A 24976-nucleotide genomic window follows, 5' to 3' on the forward strand; every position below is an offset into this window, starting at 1 on the left:
CTCAAACCATATATTAAAATGAGCATGATAATGATAAAATGAGTGTTATGTAAGAAGTATGCATGGGATGATAAGGAGAGCTTCATGAGTAAATGAAGCCATATTCTCATGAAATGAAAATATTTGAGATTTAAAAACCGGAAGCAGTTAAATACCTAAAATATGTGGGTCATATGATAAGGGCCTATGTAATAATAAAAAAACCCTGTATTTTATCTCTCAAATTTGTCAATTGAAATTTTGATGGGGTGGTGGGGTCGGGGAGATAGCCAGAAGTTGGTTAATGGATACAAAATTACAGCTACATAGGAGGAATCAGTTTTTAGTGTTTCACAGCACTGTAGGATAACAACAATTTATTGTGTATTTTCATATAGCTGGAAGAGTGGATTTTGAGTGCTTCCAACATAAATGATAAATGAAGTGACAGATATGCTAATTACCATGATTTGAGCATTACACACTTTGTACATGCTTTGAAATATCACACTGTACCTCATAAATATGTATAATCATTATGTCAATTAAAAATAATAAAAGCAAAAAAAGAGATTGATAAATGCTGTCATATGTGAATAGACAAGTGATACTCAGGGCACCCAGATGACATGGATAAGCCACATGTTGTTACTTTGGTTTTTGTTTCAGCTCCTTCTCTTAATTTTTTTTTTTTCACTGTTACCAGCACAGTAGCAAAAGAGATGATTTTTCTCCTTCACTCTCTCAGAAGAATGAGAAGATAACGCTTCTAAATTTTGATGATTGCCAAAGGTAACAGCAAGAGAGGAAAAACAAGAAGCAGATATACCATCAATGATTAGACTTAGTGAATTCTAGCTCAGTTGATGAGAAGCCCTCATGCACTTACACTCAGAATAAAATTCTTCCATTGGCTCTCAGTTTCATTGCAAGCTGCCTATAGAGACAGGTAACAGAAGCTGCAGTGTTCTGTGTGTTTTGAAGAACTGCTTTCCAACTGTGAGTAGACTGGAGTGAGGGTCAGGGTGAGGGCACTCGTGGAGGGAATGCAGAGAAAAAAACTCATAGTAGGATTCAGTGAAGGGCAGGACTCTAACTAGGGGGGAGGTCTCTGCAGATCTCCTAAAACCTGGACTTCTTTAGGGCTACCACCACCCAGAAAAGGCAAAGACATAGGAATGTAATACAGACAGGAGAAGAATGAAGAATTACCAAAAAGAGGTCATCACAAAGAAACAAACATGACTAGTTTTATACCACTACATATGTGACTCCCTCTGGCACTCACGGTGTTTGCTATTGAGGTCACAGTTAAAACACTGTGTTTCCTGAAAATTTCCAAGGAGATATGAAGTCTAACATTATGAAGGAGAATTATTTCTAACTCAGATTAACTGTATCTGAAGCACAGGCCACTTGATACAGATTCTCTCATGCTAAACTCTTGGCAAACATTTAGGATTCCCTAAACTAGCTTGAAATCTAAAAATTAATTTCATCCAACTTCTCCAGATCTGTACTTACTATAGAAAATCTAGATATAACTTGCTTAGAAGACCCCCATCATGAACTACCCAACTGATGCATCATACAAGATAACAAATGGACACATAAAATTAATGATTCTTTTTGGAGGTTGAGGACAAGGAAGTATGTGTATTGTTTTACACAAATAGCTTCAATTGTACTGATACGGGATATGGCTTATTATGTACTTTGCGGCTTCCATGATGATTTGGATATATCCTTCCTTGTGACATGAAGCCCAGAAGATCCACAGTAAGTTAAAATGAGCTAATTATTTATGCAGTTAGATGTAATGTAAGTTAAATTCAGACTTAACCTTGAATTTGGACAAGGAGGTATGGGTTGTTACAAACAGTCAAACAAACCCATCCCACTAATCTGGATTTGAGTTTTGACTTTTCATAAAACTTTGAGCAAATCACTGAATTTGTTCAAGCCTTTGTTTCTTCTTCTGTACAAATAGGGATGCTACATATATCTCTCACAAGGATGTTTTAAGGGTTAAATGATGTAACCTAAATGCTTTTATAAATATCAAATGATATGTGACATCATAAATTATCATTAAATTCCTCATAGCTGGTACTGTGTTACCATGGGTCTGAGACATTATGCATGGACATGCATCAAGATGGTTTTTAGGAGCCCCAGCAGCTTGGTGGACCCTGGTAAGAATTTCCATGTGGATATACTTTATGTGAGGTGTATGCTTACCTCCTTTTAAAACTCCTTCATATTTAACCAATATCTCCCCTGCCACTTAGTACTCTTAATCCTGGGATGGGCCTCAAATACCTTCGTATGGCACTCAGTGGCTCTGGAATCAGTCTAAGTTTGTAAACCAGTTCTGCTGTCCCTTACAGGCGAGTGACTTTAGGTAGGTAACTTAATCTTTCTAAGTTTCCTTCTCTGTAAAACAGGACTGTATAGTTAATACCTAATGGGTTCTTATGAAGATTAAAGGCATTAATACTTGTAAAGCACCTGGCAGCATTGTGTTTTACATGAAGCCAGTGCTCAAAATGTTAAATTATTGTAGCACTCACTATGGATATAATTATAATAACCAGTTTTGAGGCATCCTTTAGAATTGTTTATGTAATGGGATTTTATTTCTCTTGGTATTAGAATGTAATTTACTCCAAAGGAAAAACAAAATACCTTTGGCATAGGAGGCAGACTATGTGGGAAGCAGATTAACCTTGTTAACTTCTGCTGGTGCTTGAAAGGTGCTAAGCACAATCATACTGAAATGTGCTTGTTAGTGTGGTGGCTGCACTTGATGTGGAGGAGGAAATATGCCCTATTCAACTCTAAACAGATCCTTGATATGCTTAGCCTGCCTCTTCCTCCCCTCCCCAAAAACAAACAAACAAACAAAACAGGTTGGCATACTACTCTGGAAAGGTCACACATTTCTACACTGTTTTCAAGGTTTTCGCTGCTACTGCTTAAAACCATATATACAAATATTGCCACAGAATAGTTCCTTAACTTCCCAAATTTAAGAAAAAGGAATAGTTACCATTTGTAATCTTTCTATTCTGATACCAGCCTTCACTTCTGAACAGAAAAGGGGAAGAAGGTGTGGTCTTCGGGAGGCAGAATTATTAGTTTGATTTATATAGTGTTATTGGCTAAATATATTACTAACCAATACGTAACCAGGAGCATTTAGAGAGCATCCAAACTATGAAGTTGTATAATTTTGTCGTTTTTGTTTGGGAAAGAAAAAAAAACCAGGGATCAGTGAAGCTTTTTTAAAAAGATGTCTTCAATGTGCATAATAGAAAGTTCAGGTTTTTAAGTCTGAACATACTGTTTTTGACAAAGATCATACAGAATTAGCAATAAGTGATTTTAATAATAATAATATGCCTATAACCCTGGTAATCATAGTAGGCTCTGATGCACATTAATGCTGTTGCATTTGCTTTTATTAATTTTCTCATTTCTATATGCTTTACTATTAACGTAAGAATAATGGAAGGGAATGTTTAAAGTGAAGCTTGAAATGAGCCAGGAAACCTTATAATGCTAAAACAAAACACAAGCAACAAACTAACATTTTATATTTAATTCAGTTGTGTGTTACTTTTCTATTCCAAACAAATCCACAGAGTTTAAAACTTACATTACAAATAAGTTTGAATTTTTAAAGTGATTCTGTATTAAACATCCAGATTGTAAACATTATTTCATACCTTGTGCAAGGCCAATTATTTATATAATATGGAAATAACATTTATATTTCATAGTTTATGAAATTTAACTTGTGGCACACAGGTCTTCATAAAAGCTTGCCACTTGTATACATAATGCAGTTTGAGGAAACATCAAACTGCAGAATACCCATTCCAAAATCCAAGTGCGATACAAAGTAACTTAGCAACACAACAAAACAAAGTAAAACATTCGTGTTTAGATGTAGTTGTTCTTAAAGATAGGATTAGAGTCTAAAATAAACTGTATTTGTGATCCTCATTTTGGCATTCTGTTTGGTGTAACTGCACAATCACTCATTATTTTGCTAAACTATGTGATTGCGTTGGTCTCTTCTGAATTGCTTGAGCTACACACATTCAAGTGTGACATACAGCCCAGTATATGTTTGTGTGTTCTATCCCAAGTAGAATTTGGATGCAGTCAACAATATCTAACGTTTTTCTTATTCCCAAAAGATTAACCCAGGTGGAAAAATATCATATTCTATAAATATTCTGCTGAACTTGAATATTTTCCTCCCTCCTTGGTTCTCACTCTTCTCTTGGCTGCTTGCTGTAATTATTTTCCACTGCTCCGGAGAGCTCTACCGTCTGTGTTTCATTACTGAACTAATTTTTCCACTCTACTCTTCCTCTTTTCCTTGGTCATTTCACATCATCTGGGCTACAGTATACTAGAAAACATACATGTATTCTCCCTTTCAAACTTAAATACTTTTTTTTTCTAAACCCAAATAGCTTTAACATTTCAAAATTTAAGGTAACTAAAGGGCATTAAGGAAGTAAGGAGTCAACTTCAGTTTTCTGTCAACTATACTTTATGCTTTTGGGATTACTATATCTTGAAAGATTTAGCGATTTTGAATTTTTTTTACCACCTTTTATGACATGACTATTTCAACTCATGTCTTAATTCATAAATTACAAGAACAAAATGTTTTAATATATGGTAATAGATGTTGTAAAATTGAGATTCTAACAGTGTTAAACATTTCCAGAATGGCATCCCTATAGCAACAAATGGTAACTTTAACCAAGAGTTAGGTAGAAAAATGGTCTGTCACTGGTTATGGTTTAAATGCCACTTTGTTTTTCTAATGGGTAGTAAAGTTCACTCCAATTTTTAAGTGATGACTCACAGAACTTCAATCTGCCATATTTGGACATACCAGTTACTAAAGACCCCAAGACAGAAAAGAGGGGTTTTACTCTTGGAATTAAAATCAACCAGGCAACATGCTCAGAAACTTGGAACAAATACTACTACTGCGAAGTGCCATAAATATCGAAATTCTCTCACAACAATTTCAATGGGACATACACATCTACACACTGAGGCCTAGACTCAGACTCACTTCATGAGTTTCCCTTCCTTTTGCCTGTCTTGGGTTATTTAGGTAAAGAAGATTCTTAGCCCTTCCCCTTAATTAAGATGTTGGGAGTGTCAACTGATCTTTGGAGTCAGTTGGAATACTTAATAGGTAGTGTTAGGAACTGGTCTGGTTACTGTGATGCGCGGGTTCTTTGAATCTTTGCTTTTTTGCTCCTTTTGATAGACCCAGAGTAGTTATTTTACCTTTGGCTGAAATCACAGGTTGGATAGGATATTCTGTTAGGAGGGCTGGTCTAGTCCACTTCTCATGGCTTTGTCTTCTCTCCAAAGGGTAGAGCAAAGAACCAGAGAGGGTTAACCATGGGGCTCAGCCTGGGATTTGTAAAGCAGTGAATTACTGGGGCCTGGAATGAGGGCAGTGATCACTCTCTTTTGGGGCTTCTCTTGGCCCTGCCTGAGGGTGCTGAGAGCAGAGAGCAGCTTCCCAGCTTCATGTGTGGCTGATGTCAGCTGTGCTATGGGTGTGGCCGTCCTCTAGCTCACAGCTCCTCCACCCAAGCCCACAGCTGTGGCAGTTGTGGCACAGCCACATCTGCTGCCTAAGTTCTTTCCCATGGGGGTGATAAAATGGAAAAGCCAGGAGGTCAGAAGACCACACACCAACAACATACTGGGTAGAAATTCCATCCCAAATTGACTTGCTTACTTTCTGACAGTACTGTGGGAACGGAGTACCTAGACACGGAACTGATCCTTTACTGATCTGGTTCCACAGGCTTCTGTTGTAGGCCTGTTGCTTTAAGATGGGGTAGTTACTGTCTCTGAATGAAAATAATGACAATAAGTAGCATTTACTGAAACTATAGCATTTACTGAAACTATATGTGCCAGGTAAACTGAATGCTTTTTACATGTACTATTTAAATCTGTATTACTATTATTCTCATTTTACAAAGGAGGAAACAGGCAGAGAAGTTAAGTGACTTGCTAAGGTCACACAGGTAGTGAGTGGAAGAGCTAGAATTCCAGCTCAGATCCACCTGATGCCAAAGTTCATGCTCGTAACCCCTGTACTGCACGGCCTATCGGCCTCATCCTAGGTTTTTTGGTATCATCAGTGTTGCCCTACAATCTTGGCGTATGTAGTACCATTTCTGTTTTATTTCCTTCCTTTCCTTTTTTCCCTATGTTTACAAGGTTTTCTTTTTTTTTTGGCATTATATATTGGGCTTTGGGTAAGATCACATTTATTTTCTAAAAGTTTATTTTTGGCTAATGGCAGTGCTTTGGGAGGCTGAGGTGGGAGGACTGCTTGAGCCCAAGACTTCTAAGTTGCAGTGAGCCATGATCATGCCACTGTACTCCAGCCTGGGTGACTGAGGAAGAAGACCTTGTCTCTATGTAAATAAATAAAATTTATTTTTTATTCTAATTGACAAATTATAGTTGTATATATTTGTGGGGTACAATGTGATGTTACATGTATGTAATATGGAATGATCCAAGGGAGATCTTCAGCAGCTCACCTTCATCTAGTGACTTCATAATAATTTGTCAAGAGAGTTTAAATGATTGGAGACTACTGACTCCCGAGGCTGGCCTGCTGTCTTAAACTCTGCACACTGCCATTGGCCACTTAGTCAGTCCTTCCCCACTGAGAACTTTTCCACATGTAAAAATGCATTACTATAATTTGAGGAAGACACTAAGCAGACTCACAATTGCAGTTTTACATTTATATTCTTTTGTTCTATAAAACGACTTATTCCAATAACAGTTTATAACATGCTAAGAAAAATGCCTTGAAATTAATAGCAGGGTCCCAGTGTTGGAAATACTTAAGGACTACAGATAATTCCATCCCATAATATATCCCAGCCTTTCTACGGCAAAAGAAGAATAAACGACCCAACACGAAGAAAAATTTTGGATTTTGTCAGTTTTCCACCATTTTCTTCAACAGGCAAAAAACTAAACCAAAAGCTAGAATTTGTTAATGTCAAGGAAATGCACTGAAAATATATTAAGGAAAAAAGAGGCCAAGGCAGGTTGATCACCTGAGGTGAAATCCCGTCTCTACTAAAAATATAAAAAATTAGCTGGGTGTGGTGCTGCTGAGGCAGAAGCATTGCTTGAACCCAGGAGGTGGAGATTGCAGTGAGCTGAGATCACACCACTGCACTCCAGCCTGGGCAACAGAGCAAGAGTCCGTCTCAAAAAAAATTTAAAAAAAGCAAGTTCCACTTTTGTTTCTTCATATATATCAAATATAAACACAAACATTAAAATGCAACTTCATAATAGTGATTTAGACTTTTTCAGGGTGATGGTCATGTGTTCATTGATTAAAAAGTTTAGAACTTCAAGAATGTGCATTAATATAGAAGCTTTTCATTAACAGTGAAGAGTTTGCTGTGCTCTATCACAACCTGATTAGCTGGATAATTTGTTTTCATTCTGATCTTAATATTATTGCAGAAAAATATATTTATATGACCATGGAATATCAGAATATAATAAACTTTGAACAAACTTTATTTATTTGAAACAGTCTCACTCTGTCACCCAGGCTGGAGTGCAGTGGCATGATCTCAGCTCACTGAAACCTCTGCATCCCAGGTTCAAGTGATTCTCGTGCCTCAACCTCCTGAGTAGCTTGGATTACAGGTGCATACCACCACACCTGGCTAATTTTTGTATTTTTAGTAGAGACAGGGTTTTACTATGTTGGCCAGGCTGGTCTCAAACTCCTGGGCTGAAGCAATCCACCTGTCTCAGCCTCCCAAAGTGCTGGGATTACAGGTGTGAGCCACTGTACCCGGGCCAGAAACTTTAATTAAAAGTTTGTAGCATCATTAAAATTATTTACATAGTTTCTAATGCTAAATATTTTCTTCAAAAGAAATAATATGGAATGATATAAATAGATCAGAGAGTCTAAAAAGATGACTTCTAGAGAAAACTGTTCGTTTTACCGTGCCTTTTTTTTCCTTTTTAAAAGTGTATTATTTATACGACTTTTACAGACTTAGTAAAACTACCTGTCATACATTGAGCTCTTAAGGTACAAAATAACTTCTTACTCATTTTTGTATCCCCTATATCCAGCATAGTGACTAAAATGTATAACATAATAAAAAAGAATTTGCAGGCTTGAACTGGCAACACGATACCTGCAGCCTCCTATTAAATTCTAAGAAGGCAACTGATTTTTTGACCCTAAGTTAAAGGCAAATACAAGAGAAAACATTTTGATGAAAACTGATAAACCTGAATGCTAACAAAATTATCATTTGTCTACATTTGCACATTAAATCCCACTCATGTTTCTTTGAAAATATTTTACTTTGTTGAGTTTTTCTTATACAGCCTATGTATGCCACTCACTCTCTTTTTCTCCTTTATTTTCTTCATGTAATTTTATATTATTTATGTAAAGTAATATAACTTCATGTAAATTTATATTATTTATGTATTTGTTAATTGCTTTTATTTTTTTTTAAACCATAGGACTTTCTCCAGTCTACCACGCAATCCCATCACCCACATAGAAAGTGTATACATATTAGACCCTTAATATTTGTGGAAGGAATGAACATCTGCACCATAATCATTCCTATAGAACAACATCTGATGGAATAAATAAATATTCATGAAACAAAGAATTCTTCTATCCTCTGAAACCAAGATGGATGCAGAATTTGGAAAAATAGTTTCATAAATCAAAGAAACTTCTTAACTTCACCTTTTAAATAGTTCCTTTGTCCAATCAAATGCCTGTAAGCACTAGACACAGAACTGAGCCCAGAACTATACCCTTCTTTACCTGAGGGTTTGCAGCCATAATTGTATAATTCCCATCGTCATCTAGGGTGGAGGCTGTGGTATGGAGGGAGCAGGTCCCATCGAGATCTCTTTGAATGGTGTAGTGATCACTCTTTGGAGAGATCTGCTTCCCATCTTTAAACCAGTAGATCTGGGAATAGAAACAAAGATTAAAGATTAAGAGTTTGTGTATTCCTACTCTATTTGGAGAACTGAAAGCAGTCACAGTGTGGTTTGCAGAGCTGATCTGAGTTTTCATGTTAAAACGTTAAACCAAATACCTGAATAAGAAACTGATTTTTCAGTGAAAAAAAGCAGGTAAACATTTAAATTCTATTGGAGTTTTTAAATTACATACCTTCCTTTTGTTTTTAAAAATGTGGCACTTACATTCATATATTATTTATATGAAGGGATATATTGAATTTTGGCAATGATTATTTCTATGAAGTGGCATTACAGGCCGTTTTTCTTTTTGCTTCTTTCTTTTTTCAAATGTACCAGCAATTAAAATGTATTGTTTATAAAATAAAAGTAAAAAGGTTGTTTTGGAGAACAAAAGCAGACCCCAAACTCTAACCATTTCACTGAATTGTGTTTGACAAATAAAAGAGGTTGGTAGGGAGGGAGGTAATAACTAAGAGTTGGTGATGGGTGGAACACTATTGCTTCATTTCTGGGCCAGTAAGCATATGAACAAAGGTTAAATGTCACCTATCCCCATTATGTTAAAGAAAACATAGTAGTATTGAAAAGTATAATAATTTTCAGATATATAACTTCGGTTAAAAAATTAAATGTGGGCCAGATACAGTGGCTCATGCCTACCTATAATCCCAGCACTTTGGGAGGCTGAGGAGCATTGCTCAAACCCAGGAATTCAAGACCAACCTGGGCAACATAGTAAGACCCTGTCTCTACAAAAAATTAAAAAAAAAATAATCTAGGTGTGGTGGTGCATGCCTATAGTCTTAGTTATTTGGGAGGCTGAGTCAGGAGGATTGCTTGAGCCCAGGAGGTTAAGGCTGCAGTGAGCCGTGATCATGCCACTGCACTCCAGCCTAGGTTACTGAGGCCCTGTCTCAAAAGAAAAAAATGTGAAAAATAAAAGTAAATTTTGACTAAATACAATATTTTAAAGTAGTCCAAAGGTCCTCCTTCCTTCCCTCACTTTTAAACAAAACCAATTGTCCATGGATGTCTGAGTTCTGAGGTTTTGTTTTGTTTTGGAGACAGGGTGCCCCAGGCTGGAGTGCAAAGTGCAGTGGTGCAATCCTGGCTCACTGTAACCTCCGCTTCCCAGGTTCAAACAATTCTCATGCCTCAGCCTCCAGAGTGGCTGGGATTACAGGTGTGAGCCACCATGCCTGGCTAAGTTCATTATTATTTTTGATTTAGTGGAACAACACAGTTGAAAGATAGGCTCATCATAATGAATCACAGTGCCAACAGCCCTAACATGACTGAGATGCTGAATTAATAGCTACCCCACCTCCAGACTTATTAGATAAGCAAATAAACCTTTCCTTTTTTAAGCCACAGCAAGTTCTTTGTTGTCATTTTTTGTTCCTTGCAGCCAAAAGTATTCCTAACTGATTCCTAACAAAAGAAATATACTTTAGACCCTTTAGTTGTTAAAACAAACTTCTTCCTTAATGTAAATCAGTATGTAAATTGGTAACATAAACTGGCATTCAAATTCAACTGTCTGTCAAAGTATTTGAATCTGAAAAATCTTTTTGAAACCTCCATCCTAAGAAAGGAAAAGACTAGAAATATATAGCACTAAATAAATGCATGAATTATCAGGATATGACTGCTCTAACTTTTCAAACTCACATTTTTCAGATAGCTCCAAATTTACAGAAACTATATTATGTATTAAACTCTAGAATCTAAAAAGTAATCATCAACTAGACTAATAACTTTCAGTTCTAAAACTTAAATTATGTAAAGTATCATACTTCATAATTATTTTACTTTTTAGTAGTTGATGCTTTCTTTTTCCTTTTTTTTTCCTTTAAGACGAGTCTAGCTCTGTCACCCAGGCTAAAGAGTGCAGTGGCGTGATCTTGGCTCACTGCAATTTCCACTTCCTGGGTTCAAGTGATTCTCTTGCCTCAGCCTCCTGAGTAGCTGGGATTACAGGTGTATGCCACCATGCTCAGCTAATGGTTTGTATTTTTAGTAGAGATGGGGTTTCACAATGTTGGCCAGGCTGTTCTCAAACTCCTGACCTCAAGAGATCTGCCTGCCTCAGCCTCCCAAAGGGCTGGGATTCCAGGCATGAGCCATTGCGCCTGGCTATGGTTGACTATTTCTGATGGAAAAAAGAAGCTGTAATAAGTATACAATTTCTTCCTTTTGCATTCTTGCCACAATGCCAGTTCTTGAGTTATTTCTTTAATCATATTTTTTCACCTCCATTATACTGGGCATATAACTTTCAAATAAGATCTAAGAAATATTTCCAAAATTCTACCAAGCCTACTAATGCAGGGAGAAATTCGGGAGGGCACAAGAATGAGAATAGGGTAAATTAGAAATTACTTTCAATCTTCCTATGGCTCGACTAGAACAAGCATGTCAAGGGAGGAATAAAATATTTTTAAAACATAAGCCTAAAAAACATGTATTTCTTTAAACATGAATATTCCATACTTTAACAATCCTAATGTAATTTATATGGCATATGCCAAAGTAGACCTTTAATAAATGAGAGAGGGAAGAAAAGAATGGGAAGGAGGATGAAGGTTGAGGGACAGGAAGGAGGGATGAAAGAGTAACATTTAACAATAAAAAGTTTAAACAATGAAGTTAGCTGTGAAACATTTAAATTTATATTAGGAAGAAAATACAGTTATATTAAAAACAAAAGCCCATCTTTCAAGTTAATGTAGTATTCCATAAGAATCAATAATCTTAGAACTTGATCAGTGATCTTAAGTCTTGTGTAAGTTTTGAAAATAATGTAGAATCTTTTTGTGAATATCTTGGAAGTTCAAGATATAATTCCTTGTTGAATTTCATTCATAAGCTACAAATTTAATACATGCCTTTGATAACATGTTGTGAATACACAGCTGTTAACGTAAATTATGCCAAGAATATTGTAAAAAGTTTTCTACAACAATGGAGTTTATTTTAAAAATCCCATTTTATTAGAAAGTATATAGGGTTTGAAAATTCAAGGCTTTTTTCTTTGATCTTTGACTTTGGCGTTGCATGTCAGTTTTAAGAAAAGAATATGATGGTAAAACCTGCCATAGTGGAAAAATAAAACAATGCATGGAGCTATTGGAAATTAACACCTAAAAGTGTCAGGTATGTATTTTTTTTTATCACTTTTCCTTCTTTCATTTTATGCCACTATTAAGCTTTTTATTTCAATGAGTACATTGCTCTATGCTTATTTTATAAATTTGTATTCTTGTTCTTTCATTATAGTTTCCATTCTTTTTAAAATTGTTTCAATCATTTTAAAGTTATTTTAGAGGCTACTTAAAGATTGTTCAATATCGTGCAATACTTGGCCTTCTGTTTTTCTGTTTCTTGTACTATTGACTCTTACTATGGTTTGGATGTCTGTCCCCTCCAAATCTCATGCTGAAATGGGATTCCCAATGTTGGAGGTGGGGCCTGGCAGGAGGTGACTGGATCATGGGGGTAGATCCCTCATGAATAGTTTAGCACCATCCCCTTGGTGATAAGTAAGTTCTTGCTCAGTTAGTTCACATGAGATCTGGTTGTTTAAAAGTCTGGGACCTCCACCACTTCTCTCTCTTGCTCCTACTCTTGCTGTGTGATTCACCTTTTCCACCTTCGCCTTTGCCATGATTGTAAGCTTCCTAAGGCCTCACCAGGAGCAGATTCCAGTACTATACCTGTATACCATGCAGAACTGTGAGCCAATAAAACCTTTTTTTTTTTTTTTTTTTTTGAGACGGAGTCTCATTGTCGTCGCCCCGAGCTGGAGTGCAATGGCATGATCTCGCGGTCACTGCTGAGTAGCTGAGATTATAGGCGCCCACCGCCATGCCCAGCTAATTTTTGTATTTTCAGTAGAGATGGGGTTTCACCATGTTGGCCAGGCTGGTCTCAAACTCCTGACCACCCATCTCAGCCTCACAAAATGCTGGGATTACAGGTGTGAGGCACCATGCTTGGCCAATAAAACCTATTTCCTTTATGAATTACCCAGTCTCAGGAATCCCTTTATGCAAAAATGGCCTAACACAACTCTCCTCATGGTTATTTCTTCACATATTATTACCTTTATATAGGGCAATGTTTTGCTTGCTTCTAAGAATTTTAATCATCCAGCACTAAATTTCACATTTCGCAGCTTTTGGCTCCCTATCATATGATAGTGTAGTTTAGAGGTTTTAATTTTTTGCCTTCTTTATTCTTTTCACTCAAGTTCTAGGGAAAAGTGTACTCTTGTTTATCGCCTTGCTGGGCTAGTAAACAGGGATTCTAAGGCCTGCCTTTAAAGAGAGGGCAGCTCCTTATCCAGCATTTCCATATGTTTGCATGGAGGGCTCCCATCCAGGTCATCCTAGTCCTGCATGGTATCAGAATTTGTCATTATCCGTTCTAAACAATATTCCTCACCCCACCTCCCTCTGTAAATATTAATAGAAGCAGCCTTGGTGTTTTGATTAAAGACTGTAAGTTATTACAACCAGTGGTGAGCATTACTTCTCTGTATGGCACAGAGCACTGGGTTCATATGCAGGCTTGGCCACTCACCAGCTCTCTAACCTTGGAAACTCACCTCACAGAACTCAGTTTAGTTATTTGCCATTTGGTAGTAACAATGAGGAATAAATGATATAGGTGTGTGAAGAGCTCCCTGTTAGTTATTCTGTACTCTATTCTTCAAACCCAAACTCCACTCCCCTACCACCTTTTTTGGTTTCTAATGCCTCCTGAAGATGGCCCAGAACTTCAGAATATTTAAAACCCTTTATATCGTGGGTATTGAGAAAGATCATTTGTATCTCTTGTCTCCTACCAGCATGCTATATTTTGGAAGCTAAACCTTTCCTCAGAGAATGACTCTTAAAAAGCCATGTTCCCAGCTCACCTTTGGCTTTGGATTTCCAGCCACTCTACATGTGAAAGTTACTGGCATTCCCTCAAAGATCTTGTAATGTTTCAGCTTCATCTCAAAGAATGGTGCCATTCCATTTTCCACAGACACATCTCCATACTGAACTTCATCACCTGATTCATCCACAGGAGACCTTTCTAGCCTATACTCTATTTCACTGATGAGTCTCTGTTCACAGCTGGAGACTTTGTATTCCTGTATCAAGGAAAGTTTAAGTTAGCAGACTCAATCCCTTCTGACAAAGTGTCAAGTCTATCCCTGCCCCCCAATAAGGACCTAGAAGACAGTGGTATTTTTACCATAGAGCTTAAAAACACAGTCTGAGCCCAATTCAATTGCATATGAAACAAAAAACATCTGGAAGTGAGTTTATATGGTATTGCAGATTGTCTTCAAGTCCTATCATCCAAAAAGAGCGGGGGAAGAAAGATCAATTTTTTTTCCTTCTTTTCTCTCAGGCAAGGGCAAAGAAGGGGAAGGAAAGAAAAAGGCAAAAGCAAAGCTATGTATTCCTAAACTGTTGATAACAATAAAATATAATGGAACGCTGATTTCCTTCTGTAGGGTAAAAGCTGATGCAGGGTGGTGCATCTCTCCAGAAGGCTAACAGTACATGTGGCAAACAGCTGCCATATTAATACAATTTTAGCAAAAATGGTACCATGTTTTGTTTTGTTTTGTTTTTTTCACCTATAACAATCCCTGCCTTGCAAGGGCCTCCTCCTCAGCTCTGCAGCTGCTAGGAACCCACCATCTTTAGAAGAAAAAATAGGACAGTCTAGTCAAAATTTGCCTAAAACACAAAAGCAAACAGTCCATCAACATTCCTATGGTGATGAAGGTGTATCCTACAATTTCCTTGCCTATAAAGTGCAATAAAGGCCAGGTACAGTGGCTCATGCCTGTAATTCCCAAAACTTTGGAAGGCCAAGGTGGGAGGATTGCTTCAGGCCAGGAGTTTGAGACCAGCTTGGGCAACAAAGTGAGACCCCATCTCTACAAAAAATTAAAAAAAAAAAATAGCTGGGCATGGTGGTACATGCCTGTTGTCCCAGCAACTTGGGAGACTGAGGTGGGAGGACCGCTTGAGCCTGGGAAGTTGAGGTTGCAGTGGGCCGTGATTGTGCCACTGCACTCAAGCCTGGGCAAAAGAGTGAGACCCTGTCTCCAAAACAAAAAAGAAAAAGTGCAATGAAGACAAGGCAGTCTACGTAAAATATTCCCTATTTAATATTAAATGAAAGATGACTTTAACGATGTTTCCTCTTAAAGAAGTTACTCAGTGTTTAAAAAACAGTTTGTTGGTTTGAGGGAAGAAGTACAACAGTATGAATAAAACTGCAAGAATTATACCACAAGTTGTTTTGCTTCATCTAATTGCTATCAAATTAATCACTTGAAGAATTAGCACATTTTTTCCCCATAGAAAGGTATAACAAATGAAAAACTTTTCTTGCTTTAATGTTCAGAGTATCCACTAATGACAGAACTAAATTCAAGTCAGAGGCCAGGCACTGTGGCTCATGCCTGTAATCCCAGCACTTTGGGAAGCCAAGGCAGTTGGATCACCTGAGGTCAGAAGTTCGAGACCAGCCTGACCAACATGGTGAAACCCCATCTCTGCTAAAAATACAAAATTAGCCAGGCATATTGGTGTGCACCTGTAATCCCAGCTACTGGGGAGGCCAAGGCAGGAGAATCGCTTGAACCCAGGAGGCAGAGGTTGCAGTGAGCCGAGATCACACCATTGCACTTCAGCCTGGGCAACAAGAGCAAAACTCCATCTCAAAAATAAATAAATAAATAAATAAAAATAAATAAATAAATTCAAGCTGGTAAATACATGACAAGAAAACTCATGTTGCAGTAATTTTGCGTATCTGATATTAAATGAAATAGACACTGGTCATAGCATTTATAATTAACATATGACAGAAAAGATAGAAACACACGTAAAACAGGAAGAACAGAAGAAAATAGACACAGTGAAAGACTGGAAGAAGAAGAAAGGTGAAAAGCTTAACCTTTTGACCATCCAGAGGACTCCCTACAGAAGCATGAGGAGAACCAATGTCCTGTAATGGTAGAAAAAAACATGTGAAGACTAATAATAGAAATAATAAGAATGCAGCAAGATTTCCAATTTTCCTTAAGTGAAACTTTTGTGCTAGCAATAAGCATTTGGTAGTAACGGTACTGTGAGTACTCACACAACCATTCTGCTTTTCACTTTCGGTACAGTACTCCATAAATCACATGAGATATTCAATACTTTATTTTAAATAGGCTTTGTGTTAGATGATTTTGCCCAACTGTAAGCTAATGTAAGTGTTGTGAGCACATTTAAAATAGACTAGGCTAACCTATGATGTTCAGTAGGTTAGGTGTATTAAATACACTTTTTTTTTTTTTTTTTTTTTTTTGAGATGGAGTCTCGCTCTGTCACCTGGCTGGAGTGCACTGGCATGATCTTGGCTCACTGCAACCTCTGCCTCCCGGGTTCAAGCGATTCCTGTGTCTCAGCCTTCCGCGTAGCTGGGACTACAGGCGCACACCACCACACCTGGCTAATTTTTGTATTTTTAGTAGAGACAGGGTTTCACCATGTTGGTCAGGCTGGTCTCGATCTCCTGACCTCAGGTAATCCACCCGCCTTGGCCTCCCAAAGTGCTGGGATTACAGGCGTGAGCCACTGCGCCTGGCCTTAAATGCACTTTCAACTTACAGTATTTCCAACTTACAATGGGTTTATCAGGACATAACCCCATACTAAGTTAAAGAGAATCTGTATATATGTGAAAGAAGATAAACAGATAATATTTTCTGTTTTATTTTGACTAGATATTAAGGCTAAACAGTTGACCTTTGAACAACACAGGTTTGAACTGCATGGGTCCACTTATATATGGATTTTCTTCCTCTTCTGCAACCCCTGAGACAAGCAAGACCAACCCCTCGTCTTCTTCCTCCTCTTCAGACTACTCTAATTTAAGATGATGAGGATGAAGACCTTTATGATGACCCACCTTCCATTAATGAATTGTAAATGTAACTTCTATTCCTTAAGATGTTCTTCATAACATTTCTTTTTTCTAGCTTACTTAAAAGTACAGTCTATAATACATATAACATACAGAATATGTGTTAATAAACTCTTTGTTATCAGTAAGGCTTCCAGTCAACAGTAGGCTATTAGTTAAGTTTTTGAAGAGTCAAAAGTTGTATGTGTTTTTTTTTGTTTTTGGAGATGAAGTCTCACTGTACCACCAGGTTGGAGTGCAGTGGCACAATCTCAGCTCACTGAAATCTCCACCTCCCGGGTTTAAGCAATTCTCCTGCCTCAGCCTCCCGAGTAGCTGGGACTACACGCATGCGCCACCACACCCGGCTAAGTTTTGTATTTTTAGTAGAGACGGGGTTTCACCATGTTGGCCAGGATGGTCTGCATCTCCTGACCTTGTGATCCGCCTGCCTCAGTCTCCCAAAGTGCTTCAATTACAGGCATGAGCCACTGCACCTGGCCATATGTGGGTTTTTAACAGTGCATGGGGTTGGTCCCCCTAACTCCCGTGTTGTTCAAGGGCCAACTCTAATGGGAAGTATTCACTAGTTATTTCAAACAATGTCAGTGAAAATGTGTTTCTCCACACAAAATTATTTTGCAAAAAACATAGGATAGGAAAATGGAAAGGTACTGGAAAGGAGAATAATCAAGAAGAAGATAAAAAGAACAGGCATCACTGATGGAAGGAATTCTGTCAGTCACTTAACATAGTATGTGCTCAATAAAAATTAGCTGTGAGGTTGAGTGATGATATTAATACTGCTTTTCTGTGACTTGCCCTCTACTTTCCACAGAATGAATCCCAAAAACAGTATCCATAAGGAAGATGGAAAAAGGGGACATAATAAATGTTACCCTAGGAAGTCCAGAGCAACATGGTGTACCTGATTAGCTGTTTCCTCTTCTGGCTCCTGAATATTAAAGACAGTTGCACTGTCAGCACCTAGTAGTCGGCGAGCCATTCTTTCTTCGTATGTTAACCTCTAAACAAAGTAAGTCCCAAAAAATAAAAAATTAGCAAAACCATAAATATGTATTGCCCTATGAAAAAGAGTAAAAAACAACACATTTTAATGATTTTCTGTAACTGTTCTCTCTCCAGCTTCAGATACCTGCATATTTTCTTTTTCTTGCTTCAGCTGTTCTACCTTTTTACCTCCCTTTCTAGTACTAATGGCCTAATCCAGAGAGCCACCAATTGGTACAGCACAAATTTAAAGTGAGCAATAAGCGGTAAGGCAGAAACACAGAGAAAAGATTTGTCATGTCCTTAATGAAAAACATAGAAAAAAAGATATTAAAACAGCAAAATACCATTTAAAAGAAATGTTATTTTTATAGCCGTCCATCAGCTTCAGAACAGCCAAGTCATCTCTAATACTGACTGAGAGAAAACAGAGAATGATACTCAAAGGAGAATAAACTGACTAAAAAGAAAAGAACGGGTATCACTAATGGAAATAATTCTATCAGTCATTTAACAGTATGTGCTCAGTAAACGTTAGCTAAAGGAAGATTTGGATGAGCTGGCAATGATGGGGTTCTCACCTCTAAGAGCATTTCCCAGGCTGCTGTGTAATGTAGGGGATTGGAGGCAATTATTATAATCCACAGAGAATGAGGTGCATGGCTGAATTAGCAACAGGATTATGCAAGACACTTGCCAAAGCTAACGGGCTCGGTTGACTTGACTCAGAAGCAGACTGCTTGCCCATCAGGCAAAGAAAGTGGTAGTGTTCTTGCATCTCACAGCTAGCACTTTGGAATTGGCCCAAACCATTTTACCTATGCCATTCTTATACATAAGAAATGCCAGCATTTTTGTGTGACTACTGGGGTGATACCTGCTCTTGAATACTCATTCTAAAGTGCCTTAGTCTTACAGGTCTGGAAGGAACTTTCAGACACCATCTGCCTCATCAGGGGCATTTTATAAGCAAGTATTTGATTAGAAATAAGAGAATAATTGGTAAGGCAGAATCTAAAAAATGTACAGAAATTATTCCAGATAAACTTCCAAACTTCTAAATGTAAATGCAAATTTGATTGGAAGCTCTCTAATCAGGAAAATATGTTGGGTAAATTTATAATTTCCAGTAATTGCTGGTCTCAATCCCAGCTGAAACCGGGAAGTGAAACAAGTCAAATGCCAAATGACAGATAGTCCTGCAGTTCAAATTATTTCACTTAATAAAGAAAGGGCAGAGGACAAGAAGAGAGAGGCAGAGGTAGGAGTCTGAGTGCTGCATGAAGCATCTGAGTCCATTATGTTATTAAATTAATTTTCTTACACCTATTAAAAAAATCAGTGAATTCAGTTTTCAAAGAGAGTCTTAAATACCTGATCTCTTAAAAAGCTTTCTTAATATTTTCATGGAGAATTGTAACACATCAAAGGCAGGCCTGAAGTGATTTCCACCCTGTCCCTCATAAGCAGAAATACCAATTTCATATCTATTCCTTCACCAGAATGCACCTGCTACCACTAGAAGCCAAATATACCTCACAGTTTTGTTTCTAAGTCACTATGCCATCTGGCTATAAAAGCCCTTGTCCACAGACACCAAAAATAAGAAAGAGAATAATATATAATAATAGGAAAAAGTTGGTTGAGAATCCCATTTTCTAAAAAGGGAAACCTTACTTGTCATTTTAAGCTCTCAAATGTGGATACCTTTGGAACTTACTGTGAATGTTATTCACTGCTAAACAGATGAATATAAATATACATACAATATATATAATGTGGGTTGACCAATAGCTTATGGAAGTCTTACCTTAACCAAGAGAATCTTAGTCCATAAGGAACACTGACATAAATAGCCAAAAAAAAAAAACAAAAAAACAAAAAAACTGGAGTGATGCCTTACCTGGCTTGAAAAAGTTCCCATATGTATTTAATCTTTTAAAGGCTTTAGTTGACAGAGCCAGGGAAAACTTCCAGAGTATGTACATTTACACATGCAATCACTTATTTCAGGGAGAAAATATTTTCCTTTTGTGAAAATCTTCTATACTCAGGGAAATGAGTAACTAACACAAAACTTCATTCAAATTTTAATCTTTCTTAATCAGATTAAGATACCCTAATAACTAAAATCAGCACTCAGCACCCCTCCTCTGCTCTCCACCTTTCTATTCAAGTGTGGTCTGTTCTCACAGTTTTACTTATCAATGTTTGATAATTAAAATTCTCAGAAAACATAATTAGAGAGAGCTTTCTACTCTGAAAAAGGTGTGTGAAAGGGAGATTTTATACAAAAAGATCCTTTTTTTTGTACTTAAGAGCCAGGCAAATTTTTCCAGTGATAATTCCTTAATAAAGCTACAGAAGGTTCTTCTCCTTTACCTGGTATGTCTTATTTCCTAGATTTGCTTTTCCCATCCCCTTAAAATATTCTGGAAATAGTATTTTTTTAAAAAAAGAGTATTTTAAAAGAATAGCATCAATAAAAGAGATGGAAAAAGAAAACCAAAAAACTGATGAGGAAAGACTTAAATCCAGTGGAGAAAACATCTTATCTATATATTTTACCAAATCTATTTAGGTACAGTTCTGCAGCTGTAAAATAATTATTTTTTCCTACAGTTTAGTTGTCTTGCTCTAGCAAACCAGAATAAGATTTTGGAACAGCCTTTACTCTTTCAGATGCTGAATCAATGTCTAGTAGTATCCAAGAGAAAAGAACAGAACTTCCCCAATGGTTTCTCTAGATTTTTTTTGTGTGTATGTAAGCAGTATATACCATAGAAAACAAATTCTCTTTTTGATACTATATAAACCATTCCAAAGCACACCTTCTCCATCCCTCCCCAACCCTATCAGCCAGAATGGAATCCCTGTGTTCTTCTTCTTTTTTTTTTTTTTAAATACCATTGGCATTGCTCATTTGTTCCACTCCCAACCAGTATCTGCCCTTCCTTCTTCCTTTCTTTCCCACTTACTCTCTTCATTCTTAGAAAGGTTTTATGCATAGGAGAAAGCAGTGAAGACTGAATAGAAGGAAGGCCTTTCATTTTCTCTTTTGTCTCTGGATTCAAATGCTAATATTAAGAGAAATGTTGAGATTCAAGGGTAATAAAATAATGTGGCTGTGTGCAATGCCTCACGCCTGTAATTCCAGCACTTTGGGAGGCCGAGGCGGGCAGATAGCCTGAGCTCTGGAGTTTGAAACCAGCCTAGGCAACACAGGGAGACTCTGTCTCCACAAAAACAAAAAATTAGCCAGACATGGTGGCATGTGCCTGTGGTTCCAGCTACCCAGGAGGTTGGGGTCTTAGGATTGTTTGAGCCTGGGAGGTCAAGGATGCAGTGAGCTGTGATAACACCATTGTACTCCAGCATGGGTGATGAAGTGTGACCCTGTCTCAAAAATAATAATAATAATAATAATGTTGTGGACAAATATCAAGAGCCTAAGTCTTAGAAAAAGAAAGAAAGGTATGTGGGTAGCTAATATTCCAAGTCCGGGTCCCAAATCTATCAGTACCGGCTGGCCGTTATTCAGGAGGTCCTCCTTGAAGCGAAGTTTTCGTTCCAGATCTTGAATAACAGCATCCTTTGTGCCTTGAATTTCCTCATCGGAGGCTATTCTAGCAGTTCTACTGGCCTTCTTTGGAAATCCTCTGCAGGACAAAAACACAAGGCAATATAGTTAGTCGCCAGGCATATAAATCCAAGTCAAACATTCAAGTTCAACAAAGACAGTGCAAGGTGTCAGCATGTCCTCCCACTCTTTTTTATGCTACATCTATTGCAACTATTATGGAAAGAACCATGAAAGCTGGTTCAGGTAACACTAATTAGATCCAGGTTTCAGAGAAGGTTCATATACATTAGGGGAGTATGCCTTAGTGGGTAGGCAGATGCCAAGGATGGCGAAGGCCTACATTTTAGTCTCAGCAAGGTGGCAGCATAAAATGAAAGAATGATATGATTTGTAAGTAGACCTAGGTTTAAAATCTGACTCTATCCTGTATTAAGTTTGTGACCTTGGGCGAGTTTTAAAAAAATATATACCACATATGAATGTTGACAGGAAAATATATACCACATATGAATGTTGAGAGGCTGAAAGTGAACGTATTTCTATCATACTTTTATTCAGTCTTCTAGTGCTTTGTAATCATTATTCAACAATAGTGCCTAGCCCATTTGAAATCAATATTAAGTTTGTTACCTTCCCTTCCATCCCCTTATATCTGATTTGATTAGGATAGGCCAATGTTATTTGAGGTCTATTTTATATAAGAGGGCTCTGGGAGGTCTGCGGGTCCTGCTGTGCCTGGTGTCCCAAAGCCTCCTGAACTTCTGGCGAGCCCAGGGCTCTTAGGACAGGTGATATCTCACTGCCTCTTTCCTTCCAAAGGCAGCAACAATGACCTGAGCTGTGTGAACCAAGGGTCGTTGGTGCTGGATGCCTGGGGGGTACAGAATCACTTCTGTTGGTGCCTTAAGCAAGTTGCTTCCTATTTTTCTTCCTTTTCTCTCACAGGGCAGTGGACAAAAATTAATGGGAAACAGAATACTAAGCAATGGGGAAATGAATTGACCTATCGCTACCCATATCAACAAAGCTGAACTTCAAAAACAAAGTTCCAGTGGAAAAAAAGCAAGTGACAGAAGAATATATATGATATACTTGTATTTATAAACAGGCAAAAGCAAACCAGTCCCCTGCTACAGCAGTGGTTCTCAAAGTGTGGTCCCTGGACCAGCAGCATTAGCATGACCTGAAGTTGTTAGAAATGCAGATTTTTGGCATCACTCCAGACCTACTGAATCACAAATTCAGAGCTGGGGCCCAGCAATCTGTTTTAACAAGTTCTCTAGGTGATATATGCAAAAGTTTTAGAAAGAAATGGAGGGGGAGCATACATACATGGTAAAACCATGAAGAGAAGAGAATGATTGACTCAGAAATTCAGGGTAGCAGTTACCTCTCAGGGAGAGTAGTGGATGCAATTGGGGAGGGTCACATGGGGGCTTCAAAGGTACTAGAAATGGGTAAGAGTTTCATTTTATTAAAGTATACATATAAATTGTATATAGTTCCTTATTTATATTACATACTTCATGATAAGATATTTCTAAGTTTAAAAATTTTACTGCAGGCCGGGTGTGGTGGCTCATGCCTGTATTCCCAGCACTTTGGGAGACCAAGGTGGGTGAATCCTCTGAGGCCAGGAGTTTGAGACCAGCTTGGCCAACACGGTGAAACCCTATCTCTACTAAAAATACAAAAATTAGCTGGATGTGGTGGTGGGTGCCTGTAGTCCCAGCTACTTGGGAGGCTGGGGTATGAGAATTGCTTGAACACTGGAGGCAGAGGTTGCAGTGAGCCAAGGTCGCACCACTGCACTCCAGCCTGGGCGACAGAGCAAGACTCTGTCTAAAAAAAAATAAATATTAAAAAAAATAAAACCAACAAACAAAAAAACTTTACTGCCAAAGTGTCAAGGCACTGTGTGCCTCATGTCACTTCACTGATACAGTGGAAAGCACAAGTAAGGCTAAGGAACGTACCTAAACAGTGGGTTCACCATTTCACCCACCAGTGCTGGGAACAAAACAGCCACTAAGTATGCAGCAGAATCTCTGAGGATCCTGTAAAGACTCTGCCCCCGTCCCTCCTAAGTCACGATGCCATGCACTCCTGAGGCCTGTGCTCCTGGTCTTCCCAACAGCCGTTCTTTCCTCTTGGCCACTCCCCTTTGTTTCCTTGCTGAATTTTTCCTGATTTTGCTGGGTGTTCACCGTTCAATGTGCTTATAGAAACGTGATCCCCCTCCCCAAACTCAAGGGGTAATTAATGTACACCAATTTAAATGATCTCAATCCCCTGGAGAGTGATTAGCTTGGCCAAAGGCATGCGATATAGCCTGGGCCAATGAGAATGGGGGAGTGGCGGGGAGTGAGAGGGTGGCGGTGCTCTAGTTAAAATTCTCTCATCTCTGAAAAGAAACAGAAGGAAGAAATGCCCCTCTTCTTTCACTGGATATCACTGTGTCAGAAATGCAATGTCAAAAGCGGCAGTGTTCACTCTATAACTGTAAGAGGAGAACCCAAATGTGCCAATGATGATAGACTGAAAAGACGGAGAGTACCTGGGCCTTGATAATGCTTTGGGGGCACTGTCTTAACCTACCACGGAACTGCCCTATCCCAGACTTGTTTCATAAGTCAGTAAACCCTGTAGATCGAATCTCCTTGTAGTTGAGTTTTCTGATACCTACAGTGGAAAATATGCTAACTGATTAAAACCTGCTATTCTAGGTTTGTCCCTTTTAGTCATTTGCCCTGAAGTTCAAATAAGGTAACACTAGACTTTACGAACTGATTTTGATATTTAGGGAGACCCTGAGACAGTAAGAACCACAGGAATTATTTATAACTTCGATTTCTAGTACCATGCAATCCTTTAACAAACACATACATAGCTTGCTAGTTTTCCTAAGCCTGGACCCTCCTCCTACTGCTTTACCTGGGGTTGTTATCATCAGTCTTCAGCCTAATGACTCCTTGGAAAGGATGTCCCCGACTAAGCCTGTCCCATTAGTTGTTTTCTTGATAGCATCTATCACTCTGCTATTGCTTTTTCATATTGTCTCTCCCTTACCATGGCTCCTTTGTTAATCACAGTGCTGTTAACAGACACTCAAATAATATTTCTGAAATGAGTGAATGGATGTACTGTCTATCTCTACTTCTGATTTCTCTCTCCCCTCCCCTCCTCAGTCAAGAAGACTTGTGCCAGAGCCATGTGAAATCAGACCATATGTAAAAAGTCAGCCTCAGGACAAGTACAAATTATACAATTTTAGATGTAAAGTTCTCTGCATTTGACTACAGCCTTACATCTGAGAACCAGAAGAGCTAGGTTCTGAAGTCATCTTAAAGGTAAACT

General features: G+C 38.1%; 2 protein-coding genes across 10 annotated transcripts in view; one reads left to right on the forward strand and one right to left on the reverse strand.

Moving 5' to 3' along the window:
• Window positions 1–24976, forward strand: part of CBR4 (carbonyl reductase 4) — a 155609-nt gene that overhangs the window by 105178 nt on the left and 25455 nt on the right. Inside the window, exon 6 of one of the 3 annotated variants that reach the window (XR_007725879.1) lies at window positions 17864–18008. The exons of the other annotated variants lie outside the window; for them this stretch is intronic. The gene's annotated coding sequence lies outside the window, so the exon portion shown is untranslated. Of the gene's footprint in view, window positions 1–17863; window positions 18009–24976 lie in introns of those variants that run through there. 3 annotated transcript variants of the gene reach the window in all.
• The window catches only part of PALLD (palladin, cytoskeletal associated protein), a 432781-nt gene that overhangs the window by 15329 nt on the left and 392476 nt on the right, over window positions 1–24976 (reverse strand). For 4 of the 7 annotated variants that reach the window (XM_050791710.1, XM_050791714.1, XM_050791715.1 and 1 more), the window contains 5 exons: window positions 21560–21695; window positions 17954–18052; window positions 16030–16080; window positions 13979–14200; window positions 8891–9040 (listed from right to left, as the gene is read on the reverse strand). In XM_050791710.1, the coding sequence (XP_050647667.1) occupies window positions 8891–9040; window positions 13979–14200; window positions 16030–16080; window positions 17954–18052; window positions 21560–21695 (658 nt within the window). The remainder of the gene's footprint in view (window positions 1–8890; window positions 9041–13978; window positions 14201–16029; window positions 16081–17953; window positions 18053–21559; window positions 21696–24976) is intronic. The other 3 variants (XM_050791711.1, XM_050791716.1, XM_050791713.1) reach the window with 2 other exon arrangements.

This window comes from Macaca thibetana, chromosome 5, assembly GCF_024542745.1.
Source record: "Macaca thibetana thibetana isolate TM-01 chromosome 5, ASM2454274v1, whole genome shotgun sequence".
NCBI classification, from domain to species: domain Eukaryota; kingdom Metazoa; phylum Chordata; class Mammalia; order Primates; family Cercopithecidae; genus Macaca; species Macaca thibetana.